The 12,875-nt window shown below is 37.0% G+C and overlaps 1 protein-coding gene across 2 annotated transcripts; it reads left to right on the top strand.

Moving 5' to 3' along the window:
• Positions 1 to 327: 327 nt before the first annotated feature.
• On the top strand, positions 328 to 4,099 carry LOC106342114 (probable alpha,alpha-trehalose-phosphate synthase [UDP-forming] 10). Of its 2 annotated transcripts, none has more exons than XM_013780952.1 (4): positions 328 to 546; positions 1,122 to 3,146; positions 3,217 to 3,490; positions 3,588 to 4,099. In XM_013780952.1, the coding sequence occupies exons 2-4, from the start codon at positions 1,165 to 1,167 to the stop codon at positions 3,912 to 3,914; spliced, it is 2,583 nt and encodes an 860-aa protein (XP_013636406.1). In that variant the 5' UTR covers positions 328 to 546; positions 1,122 to 1,164; the 3' UTR covers positions 3,915 to 4,099. The 2 variants fall into 2 exon arrangements, with proteins under 2 accessions (XP_013636406.1, XP_013636408.1); XM_013780954.1 differs by having other exon boundaries at positions 335 to 491.
• The last annotated feature ends 8,776 nt before the right edge of the window (positions 4,100 to 12,875 follow it).

The following is a 12,875-nucleotide window of genomic DNA, read 5'->3' as shown; positions in this document are numbered from 1 at the left end:
TAAAATGATTAGCGTAAACATGAATAAAAATATTATAAATGTGGTATCTTTTTACGATTTCCCTTGTTTTAATATGAAAGATCGAACCATTTAAACTGATGTAGACTAGTAATAGGCAGTTGAAGAAACTAAGGTAAAACAAAACTAAGCCATGAGGTAAAAGTACGGAAGTGTGGATTAACCGGAAGGAAAATGCAGGTAACAAGCCTCGGCGACGACGACGACGACGTAGCAAACTTGCTATTGATATCTTATCTAATCCAAGATTAGAAAATGTCCACAAAGAGACAAAAAAAAAATAAAAATAAAGAGTCTGTCCAACTTATCCAACTTTAAAAGATGAAATGGCATAATAAAGAATACAAATGCGTATAGTCTCTCTCGTGCTGTCTCCCACGGAATATCCCATCCCTCCGATTCCATTTCCTCTCTCTTCCTTCAGATCGAACGCCGGTGACGGAGAACTTCAACGGAGCTAACTCTCTCTAACGGTGAACGCCGGTGATTCTTTTTTTTTTTTTTTTTTTTGGGTGTGACTTTCCTTTGGTAAGCAAGCAGCTTTTGACTTTGTTCTTACCCTCTTCTTTTAAGTTTAATTTAAATTTTTTCGTTTGTTTGTTTTCTCTTCTGATCTGACCTAATTAACTGTTGAATCGCTTCTTTTGTCTGCTGATCTGTGCTGATCATATGGGTTCTGAGTAAACGTGCCCTAGGGATTTGAGATCTCTGGTCGTGTTCTTAATTTGCTTTAGCGAATTATACAGAAGATGATTAGCATCCCTAGCTTGATGTTCGAAACCCTACTCTTTAAAGACTTTTGACTTTTTTTTTTTTTTTTGAGTATGAACCTGATTGTGTTTATCACTTCTCATGAATTAGTTAAACATCCTGTGCAGTTTTCTTTTGACCTGTGAGAGTTTTTCCGACACTTCTTTGTTCCCCTGAACCTGTTCTCTGCCCTTGTTCCCGTGAAAAGATCACACCTCCCACCTGTTTTGCCCTTTACATAACACTTGTCTTGTCTCTAGTGTATTTGTCTGATTTAGTTTGATTGATGTTGCGACTCAATATGCTCCATTTGTTAAAGATGCTGATTTAGTTCTTTGGGATCCTCTTTTCAGATTGGGAGTATCTATCTACCTTTTATGATCTTTTGTTCCAATAATGGGTTCAAAATCATTTGGAAACCTCTTAGACTTGGCTTCTGGGGATCTTTTGGACATCCCTCACACTCCCAGAGCTCTTCCAAGAGTGATGACAGTTCCTGGGATCATCTCTGATGGATATGGGATAAGTGGTGCTGATTCAGATGCCATCTCCTTACCTTGCCGCGAGCGCAAAATCATTGTGGCCAATTTTCTTCCTTTGAATGGTAAAAAGGATTCAGAGACTGGGCAGTGGAAATTCAGCCTGGACAATGATTCTCCCATGTTACATCTCAAGGATGGTTTTTCTCCAGAGACTGAAGTCATTTATGTCGGATCACTCAAGTCAGATGTTGATGTTAGTGAGCAAGACGAGGTTTCCCAAACGCTTTTTGAGGAGTTCAGTTGCGTTTCCACTTTCATCCCACAAGATGTGCATAAAAAATTCTATCTGGGGTTTTGTAAACAGCAGCTATGGCCATTGTTCCACTACATGTTACCCATGTGCCCTGATCATGGCGAACGCTTTGATCGTAGTCTTTGGCAGGCGTATGTTTCTGCCAACAAAATATTTGCAGATAAGGTGATGGGTGTGATTAATCTGGAGGAAGATTATATCTGGATTCATGACTATCATTTAATGCTTCTCCCAACGTTTCTGAGGAGGCGTTTCCACAGGGTTAAGCTTGGTTTCTTCCTCCACAGCCCATTCCCTTCTTCTGAAATTTATCGAACCTTACCTGTTCGAGAGGAGCTTCTAAGGGGCCTCCTAAACTGTGATTTAATTGGTTTCCACACCTTTGATTATGCGCGGCATTTCTTGTCATGCTGCTGTAGAATGCTTGGGTTGGAGTATGAATCCAAGAGAGGGCATATTGCTCTTGACTACTTGGGCCGTACAGTTTTCCTCAAGATTCTTCCTATAGGTATTCAAATGGGAAGGCTTGAATCCGTTTTGAATCTTCCTGCTACAGCTGAAAAACTGAAAGAGATCCAAGAAAAGTATCACGGTAAGAAGGTGATACTCGGTGTTGATGACATGGATATATTCAAAGGTCTGAGTCTAAAGATTTTGGCCTTTGAACACCTCCTTCAGCAATATCCTAGCATGCTAGGGAAACTAGTTCTCATTCAGATTGTCAACCCAGCTAGAGGATCAGGTAAAGACGTTCAAGAAGCCAAGAAAGAGACTTATTATACTGTTAATAGGATCAACGAGCGTTATGGCTCGCCTGGTTATGAGCCGGTGGTTCTGATCGATCGTCCTGTTCCTCGGTTTGAGAAGTCTGCCTATTATGCCATGGCGGAATGCTGCATAGTCAACGCGGTGAGGGATGGGATGAACTTGGTTCCGTACAAGTACACTGTTTGTCGACAGGGAACTCCGGAAATGGATAAATCTCTGGGACTAAGTGAAGACTCTCCTCGCACAAGCACGCTTGTTCTGTCTGAGTTCATTGGTTGCTCTCCGTCTCTAAGTGGCACGATCAGGGTCAACCCTTGGGACGTTGATGCGGTGGCTGATTCAATGTATTCCGCTATCACCATGTCTGATTTTGAGAAGCAACTGCGCCATAAGAAACACTACCACTACATTAGTACACACGACGTGGCGTATTGGTCGCGAAGCTTTACACAGGATTTAGAGAGGGCGTGTCGTGATCATTACAGTAAACGGTGCTGGGGCGTTGGTTGGGGTTTAGGTTTTAAGCTCATCGCTCTCTCTCCTAATTTCAGAAGGCTATCACTTGAGCAAACTGTCAGTGCTTATAGAAGATCGAGCAAGAGAGCAATATTTCTTGATTATGACGGTACTTTAGTTCCGGAGGCCTCGATTGTAAAAGAACCAAGTGCTGATGTGATCTCTGCGTTGAAGACACTGTGTAGTGATCCTGATAACACTGTGTTTATTGTTAGTGGGAGGGGGAAAGTTTCTTTAAGCGAGTGGCTTGCACCGTGTGTGAATCTCGGAATAGCAGCTGAACACGGTTACTTCACAAGGTAACATAACTGGTTTGTTTTTGTTCTGATTGTCTTGTGCAAACATAAAATGCAATGTCTGGTGATGCAGGTGGAATAATTCTTCTGACTGGGAAACAAGTGGCTTTTCTGATGACCTCGAATGGAAGAAAATCGTGGAACCTATCATGAGACTGTATACAGAAACTACTGATGGATCGAACATAGAAGCGAAGGAGAGTGCACTAGTGTGGCATCACCAAGATGCTGACCCTGACTTTGGTTCTTGCCAAGCCAAGGAACTACTGGACCATCTAGAAACTGTTCTTGTAAATGAACCCGTTGTGGTTCACAGAGGTCACCAAATCGTTGAAGTTAAGCCTCAGGTAATACCCTAATCTTCTTTTAATAGAGAGAAAGCATCTCCAAACCTTATATAGTTCGGTTATGCATAGTTGTAAACTGGGATCTGTGAACTAACAGGGAGTAAGCAAAGGTCTTGTCACCGGGAAAGTTCTAAGTAGAATGCATGAAAAAGAGAATGCACCGGATTTTGTGGTATGCATTGGGGATGACAGGTCAGACGAAGAGATGTTTGAGAGCATAACAACAACTCTCTCGGCTCAATCATCGTCAATCTCTACAGAGGTATTCGCTTGCACGGTGGGAAGAAAACCGAGCAAAGCCAAGTACTTTCTGGATGAAGTAAGCGACGTGGTGAAGTTGCTTCAAGGACTTGCCAACACTTCTTCTAGCCCAAAGCCTAGGTACCCTTCTCACCTCAGAGTCTCCTTTGAGAGTGTGGTGTGAGTTCGCTGAATTCAAAAGATCAACTCAAGAGTATTTAGGAGACGACTGTGAATCTGAACCATGAAAAGAAACATGATTTGTACATAGAAAACATGAAAAGGAAGAGACAAAACTCTTTGTTGCGGTTTGAGCCTATGAATGAATGCTTTGGTACATGTACATAATATATAATAATAATTTTAAGACTTATGAGCAAGAGACGAGCTCTTTCCCTATTGCGTGTTTGTCTATGATATACGTTTTTCATTCCTTTAATCAAATCTAATTTTCTTTACCCAAATAGTACCAACACTTCCTTTTTTTTTTTCAACGACCAACACATTTATAAAGCAGAATTGAATACAAAACATTAGTATACCAGATGATAACCGCCACGGAGTGAGTTCTTATAATAATGTTTGTTTATGAAATGATTAACATTTTGCAACATTACAATCTTTATCGATTATAAAATGATGAATACAAATGTTGGTCTCTTAAATATATCTTCGTTGTTGAAGAGTTAACATATTACATCTCATTTTAATTATTTTTAAGACTTCATATGCACAAAATAAAATTAAGTTTTGCGGCTGACACAAATCACCAAAACCAAATAGCCAACATTGTATAATGACGAAAGGGGATTAGGCTTTCTGCTCTCGATTTGTTTACTATTGACTCTCCATAAGTTATTTCATTTTATACTTCTATAGAATTGTGCTTTCGTTATCGTCTTTGTTTCATTGAAATGAGTTAAGTTTTTTTTAAACTTCTTTTATGAATTCAGTGAATTACATAAGTGTCAATTAAAAAAAAATGGACATCTGTAAAACTTAGTTTCACTCCATATACATATCCAAGAATCAAAATTTTGAAAAAAAAGTCACCGGCAAACTATATTAACAGGTGAGTGTTCAAATCTAACATATCAAACTGTTATAGAATATAAGTGTAGACTCGAAATATAAATGTTTGTCTAGTATATATTCACCAGCTCGGTCTAAAAATCATCTAATTAAAACAACAAAACAAATTACTTATTTCACCGGTTCGGGTAATATCCGAACCCAAATGGATATCCGAAGATAACCAAACATAAGTATACTTAGCTCTATATTTCTAGTTTATTTCTCTCATTTTATTCAAAATATTTATATTAATGATTCTTATTGCTCAAAATTAGATAATATACATATAATTATGGACAAAGTCATTTGCTACTCACTTGAAATACATATCAAGTTCTTGTTTCTTGCATTAACAAAAGTTGCATCTAAAATTTCAAAACAACAACTAAATTAGTGTCTTTCTATTTTTAAAGTTTTATCTCCAAACCTATTAATAGTTTAATCTTTTAAAAATTAAAAAAAAAAAGCAGTTAAGTTAAAATATATTTTAAATACAAAAACCTTAAACAATGATAAAATTATTAATTTTTTCTTCAAAATTTAAATATCCGAACCCTACCCAAAATATCCGAACCCAAACATAATATACCCGAACCCGACTCGAAGTGTAGAAATACTCGAACGGGTTTTATACCTTTATACTGAAATATCCGATACAAACTCGAACGTGTATCCGAACGCCCACCCCTATGATATATGATCATTTCTATCTTACTTGAACAAAAAAAAGTTAAATCATTGATCATAAAATTTTTAATGTGGGACTTTTACCATTTTTAGTAATTTATAGTCGTTTTTAAAAATTTAAAATATAACATATAAGAAAAAATATAATTGTTTTTATTATATGCTTAATGTGAGTGTTTTATTTCTTTTAATAGTATAAAATTAAACAAAAAAGAGAGAGGTGAGAATTTTTTTTTTATCAAATATGTATTATTTATAATCATTAATTGTCATATATATGTTAATCATATTAGGTAATTCCGTAGCTTTTATTCAAGGAAAGAAAAAAATATTCTTTTGTACACTATTAATTAATTTGATAGTTATTTTAATAAAAACATAGTATATGTTTATATGGACCAACTTATTTTTCTAACAATTCTAAGAATCATTCTCGTGATGACACGTGTCTACAAAAATATGTTGTAATACTCCAGGATTAATATATAGGGGATTATGGACTTGGCTTTAGACCATGAATTTTGAACAAAACTTAGGTTCACCCCTAAGGTGAACAAAACTTAGGTTTACCCCTAAGGTGAACCTTTAAATTCACCACACCTCTTATCACCAATCAAATTCCCATGTAGATTAGTAATTAAAAATATTATTTTTTAAAAAAAATAAGTAAAAGAAAATTAATGACGCCAATTTTAAAGATACTAACGCCGCTAACTAAAACCTAAACCCTAAATTCTAAACTCTAAAACCTAAATCTAAATCCAAACCCTAAACCTAAGCCCTAGACCCTAAATTCTAAACTCTAAACTTTAAAACTTAAATCTAAACCCAAACCCTAAACCCAAACTCTAGACCCTAAACCCAAACCCTAGACTCTAAACTCAAATCCTATGCCCTAAACGCAAACCTAGACCTTGAGATCAACTCGTAAACCCTAAACCCAAACTCTATACCCTAAAAGTTTGGGTTAATGTTGATGTTGTTCCTTTAGGGTATGAGGTTTGGGTTTAGAGTCTAAGTTTAGGTTTAGAATCTAGGGTTTGGGTTTAGGGTATAGGGTCTAGGGTTTAGGGTCTAAGTTTAGGGTTTACGGTTTGGGATTAGGGTCTAGAGTTTGGGTTTAGAATTTAGGGTATAGGGTATAGCTAGGGGTTAGGGTTTAGATTTAGAGTTTATGATTTAGAATTTATGATTTAGAGTTTTGTTAGTGGCGTTACCGTCATTAAAATTGACGTCATTATTTTTTTCTATTAGTTTTATTTGTTTAAAAAAATTTTAATTTATTATTAATTTAGGTGGCACATTCATTGTTCATAAGAGATTGAGGTGAATTTAAAGATTCGAGGTGAACCTAAGTTTTTTCATGAGTTTTAGCTGAAAAGGCGTGAAAGTGATCTTGAGCCTACGGATGTGGCAAGGCCTGAAGTGTCCTGTCTCGTTTTTTTTTTCCCATGACAAGTCGAGCTGCGTTCATCTTACGCCCTATTATATTCTCTAATATTTTTCTTTCATGTTTGATTTTGTGGAGAGTAGATCTCTTGAAACATTATCTTTTCATTTGATACCCTGTGAACGGCCATGTATCTTTGCTTTTGGGATTTTGGTGAGATCTCCAACATCGTCACTACCATATCTCCATCTTTGCGGACAGGTGATTCCTTTATATGCTTCGTTTCAGATTTTTTAAGAAAAACTAAACGAAATATAACACAGATAATTGTCAGTTAAATGAAAAAGACCCTCATGGCCACTCTGGACAAAATTTATATATCAAAAACTATACAAATTATATTATTTACATGAACATCTATTAACTAATATGTGTCATGTTTCTAATGCAATTAACGAGAACTGACTAGCCACCGACAATCAAGCACTGCAGTTAATGATAACACAACATCAAAGCAATACAATGAATTCAATTATTGCTACACATGGTTTCGACAGACTCGACACCAAGCATCTAGGTTTCTAGAACCTAGTGCACGATCAAAAAGGTCTCACCTCCATCGTAGCATTCCTGCGTGGGTGCCCAAATCAGGCTACGATCCCCCAGCTCCTACGTGAATATCTCGCCTATAGCTCATAAGAGCCCCTTGTCTGTCTGCCTACATTCACCATATTCACTTATGCCTAGACTCGGCATAACTCGATCTTACCAGGCACCGCTAACCTAACCCCGCCTTACCGCTGTCACACATCTCCTCATAATTAACTTATCATCTCTTTCTAGACGCCATAAAGTACAATGAAATCTCTTCGGTTCAGTGACATGTATGTGTTCCCATGTGTTAGGAATCTCAAGTTCGAATCCCCTGCCCTTAAAACCTTTTCTTTTTCCTATTTTTTTATAATCACAATAAGTAAAAAGATGATATTAGGTTACGATCACTTTTTCAAACAATTTAATTTCCTTATATGCCTATCACACAAGTAATAAAAGGCAAATATACTGATCAGATAGGACGTCTACGTCGGACAAGATAATCGACCAATCATGTTATAACGTTTTGACACGTCAGCTGGGCTTTGCGGGTTTTTAAAATCTGTCGTGTTATGAGTTTGGGCCATGAAGCACATCATATTTGAGAGACGGAGACCCGAGAAAATGCCGACTCGAGCTCACCCTTCCTCAGGTCTTCAAACCCTAATTTCCTCGATCGATTCGGGACCCTTTGCTCTTCCTATTCTTCGTTTCATTTCACGATTTGATCCTGGAACAATCAATACATCCTCCACTTCGTCTCCCTTTACTCTCATTTATGGATTCGCTCTGCTCTTATCATTTAGATTTTAGTTATAAAACTCTCGATCAGAGTTTTATTTCGATCAAACTTCGTTCTATATTCTCATTAGTACATCGCAATTGCAATGAGTTCCAACGGAAAATCCACGTTATTTGGTGATTCCCGCTCGGAGAAACCAAAAGGCATCGAGGCTGACTCCTTTCCCAAGCCCACCGGTACACCCTATGTCTCTTTCGGCTTCTTGATCGACGATTTCCACTCGAAGAAAGCCAAAGGCGAAGCGTCGGTCTCCTCCGGTCTGACCAAACCCAGCGGCAAGACCGGTGTTTCTTCCGGCGTCTCGATCGGCGTACCTAATTCGAAGAACCCCAGCTGTAAGAACCCGTATCTTTTCGTTATCAAAATTATAGAGTCAGTTTGATTACCAAAAAAAAATTATAGAGTCTGAAGCTTTGTGATTTAAAACAATGAGATGAACAATATATATATTTTTAATTATAGTTCGTTTCGTTATGAAATTATAGAGTCCGTTTGATTACCAAAAGAAATTATTGAGTCTGAAGCTTCGTGATTTAAGACAATGAGATGAACAATATATATAATTTTTTGTTTATTATAGTTATAGTGTAGTCTACAGATAATACAAACGCATTGATGAAGGCAACGCTTATATTCCTCTGCAGGTACGAAGACCGGTGTCTCTTCAGGCGTAAGAGGCAAAGCCGCTGTCTCCTCTGGCGCCAAGGGAAAAGCTATTGTCTCCGCCAAAGCTGGGGAGGTGATGTCTTTCAAGGATGTGAAATTCGGACCTCATGAAGGCGAGTTGAGGTTTCGGTTGATCCATTTTTGGGAAGCTCGAAATGTTGTGACGAAGGTGCTTATCGGTCTCGAGATGCTTCTCATCGACCAAGAGGTATAAACCGAATTCCTTTTTACATTTTAGTTTAAAAATTGTTTAGTCGAGATGCTACTAAATCATTTTAGATTCAAACTTATCGTTCCATTCTTTTGTTCTTTTAATGAATTCGTAACAAGTGTTTGCTATTGGTGATATAACCATAACTTTAATCCTGTTGTTGATGCATTGCGGGTTGAATATCTTTAATGTTTGTGTTTTGTTATCTAAAATTTTTTGTCTAGCTTTTCTGAATTAATTTCTTTATTGTTGATAACAGGAAACAGTTATCCAGGGCTTCATCCCAGCTGGGAGGATAGATACTTATTTGCCACACATGAAAGCTGGTGGCATTTACAGGCTTAACAGTTTTTTCGGGTCTAATAACAAGACTTTGTATCGGGTGGCTGAACCAAGTGTACCATCACATTCTCATCGACTTCTGTCCTCTCTGATCTAGAGGACAGTTCGGTTTGTTTCCCTGAGGACCATTTCCAGTTCCATGGATATGAGGAGTTCGATGCTGCCTGCGACTTGAGAGGGGATCTTTATGGTAAGCTCTCACTGTTGTATAGGATAATGTTTAATCTAATCTTAGTTGATGTGTTTTCATTCGATCTAATATATTCAGCATTGTTTGGCTAGGATAATGTTCTGATCCAGACTTAGATATTTAGGTTTCATTGGTGGTTTTATAAGATATAAAGCACTAAGTTTGATTGTTTTATTTTGCAGATTATGTTGGTCACATCAAACTCGTGAATGGGCAGGTTCTCAATGACAGTATCGTGCTAGATGATGCCGATATAGCTCGTGCTAGATGATGCCGAGATAGCTTCATCCCGCCGAGTTCTTCTTCATGTTCAAACACATGAGTAAGCTAATCTGTATCTTTTTCATAATCATATATTGTCTCTCTTAACAACGTTTTTTGGATGTTATAGTGGTCTGGTGATGAAGCTGTACCTATGGGACTAGGCTGCCTCTAACTTTAGTGAAAAATTTAAAGCATCTGGAGGAACTGCAAGTGTTATTTTAGTCACCACCTTAAACCCGAAACGTTTTGGAGGTTCGTATTATCAACTTTTCTTATGTTTTAAGAAGTTACATAGAACTTTTTTCGTTATCTAGCTTTGAGTAATAGAACTGCATTTGATTGAATTTGGAGCTTATTAGCTATGAGACATTTGAAAAGTCTGTGAGGAATTAAGAGTCGATTAAACCGATAGGTTCTAGGATAACAAGTATTAGAGATATACATAATTCTAAATCTCATTTTACATTATAATTTTGCATCTGTATTATAACATTGGATCTGTTATAGGTGCCCTATCTCTCTCCTCTATGACATCAACAAGGGTATTTTTGGACAGTGATGTTCAAGCAACCCAAGATTATCTCACTTGGTAAGCATTCCTGTATTTAAATATTGTTCGTTGTTATTCCATCATTTTCTGATGTTTGGACGTTATCTTCAGGTTGAACTCAAACTTAGTTGTTGCTAACAAAGTTGATGCAGACGTTGTCACTAAGACTAAGACAGTGACCATAGGCGAGCTCTTTTCCTATATGAAGCAGGATGCTACCAAGGTCGTACAGTACCAATGAATAAAACATCCATTATGATACTCTTAGTTTCTCATATAATTGTTAAAACATTTTGCAGGTTGCTTCGTTTGAGGGCATAGCAACCATTGGTGATGTTGTGCACGGTTCAGGATGGTATTACATAGGCTGTGGTGTGTGCCACACTAAGGCAACCAAAGGATCTACCACCCTAATGTGTAAAAAATGTGGGAAAAGTGATATTGTTGGTGTTGCACAGCAAGTGGTTCAGATTTACTTATACTCATACTTCAATGCATTCATTATTAAACTGCTCATGACACAGATACCTAGCCAAGATATCTGTGTATGACAATGGTGATCAGGTGTTTTTTGTGCTCCTTGGTGATGCTGGTCAGGAGTTGACTGGCAAGAAAGCTTCTGAGTTGGTTGATAGTTATTTCGAGGTAATTACAAACCTGTATATCTTTGTTAATTGAAACTGTATTTTCCCAAGATAGTTTGAAATGTATAGTGACAATCGTGTAAATGTATGTTAGGCCAATGAGAATGTAGGAGATGATCACTGGGTTCCGGTGCCTCAAGCTCTGATCAATACCATAGGACAGACTCGCAAGTTCATTGTTAAGGTATCAACTCACAATTTGACTGGCAAGACCCAAAGTTTGACTGTGACAATGGTGCTCACTCCAGAAGATCCAGAACTTTAAGGAAATTTAGAAGAAAATGTGACTGTACCAGACGCCCAGAAAACTTTGTAGAATGGAGTTGCTGAGGATGATCCTTCCACATGCTTTGAAGAATGTGATGGTGAGAAGGTGAAAAGGGCTGCTGATAATGTTGAGACAGAAGATTCCAAGTGAGCCAAATGTGGCTAGGATGTGTTTAAGTGATGGTTTTATGGTTACTAAAAGTCCATGCTTTGTTTCTTTGCAATTTAAGACTTTATCTTTGCAACATTGAACTATCTCTCTTATAAACTTTGTTGGTTAAACTTATGTTTAATGATTTCTTTCTTTAAGTTTGATGTTTGATCATTTAGTTTTGTTAATTCTGATGCTTTTTCGAATTTAATTGAGACTTGTGGCCTTTATTTTCTTGATTGAGTTTTTTCTTGCAATACTACCCTAAATGCAACAAAGCATTACTAGGATGGTTAATAGGACAAAGGAATACTGAATTTTGATATTTTGTTCTATAGAAGGTACCAAGGTTTCTCCAATAAGTTGAGTGGATCATACTTACATTTACATGGTACAAGTCACACATCTTATTCCATCGTCATACGAGCCTTACTTGATCAATCATAGAAAAAGACTAAATATATCTAAAAAAAATTTCTTATTTTTTGAAAATCACAACTAAGAAGATCTTCTTAATAGACATGATTACAAAATATATACAAGATCATTAGAAATTCCCATATTTACAATATCTTCGGGTGAAAAGGAAAGTTAAATATTTATAAAAGCCAGAATTTACAAACATAACAATTTTTTTTCCTTTTAAAAGGTATAGTCGATCTCTTGATTGCTAAAAAATAACTATCCCTAAAACCTATCCACTGTTGTGAAAGTAATGGAAAAGTCTGTCTTTATTCATAACATAGAGGTTCCTTATATAGAAAATTACACCGTCATAGATAAATGGAAAGAGTACAAATCATAATCCAACTAGGAAAAGGAAAATATAAAGACATAAGGAAAAGAAAAAGCTGGCCGACTCTCTCTTTCTTAGGCCGCCGATGGTATAATATCTTGGTTATGAGCCATCCACAATCTGGTTCATAATACTCCCCCTTGGATGCCATAACCATTTAGAGCTTGCAATGTGCTTTAATGTTGCCTCATTAAAACCTTACCAGGAAAACCTAATTGTGACAAAACCATGCTGAAGGAAAAAGAGTACAACACACATTACTCCCCCTGATTTGGACATTATTGAAGGTCCCTTGGACACTTCCAATTTTCTGCAATCCGTGGGTGATGAAGATCTTGGGCAGAATATGCTTCGTCCTCAAACATGATAGTTGGTTATTCTTTACCATCGGCCATGCCAAAATCTGATCGAACATATTGAGTCATCGACCTCAAATACACACACACAAAATATTGGATGATGTTGCTGTGATATGCGTGTACCACCATGTGAAAACAAAACCTGTCTGAAAAAAAAA

This window comes from Brassica oleracea, chromosome C4 (assembly GCF_000695525.1).
Source record: "Brassica oleracea var. oleracea cultivar TO1000 chromosome C4, BOL, whole genome shotgun sequence".
NCBI lineage: Eukaryota > Viridiplantae > Streptophyta > Magnoliopsida > Brassicales > Brassicaceae > Brassica > Brassica oleracea.
This window is presented reverse-complemented; position numbering and strand designations above follow the sequence as displayed.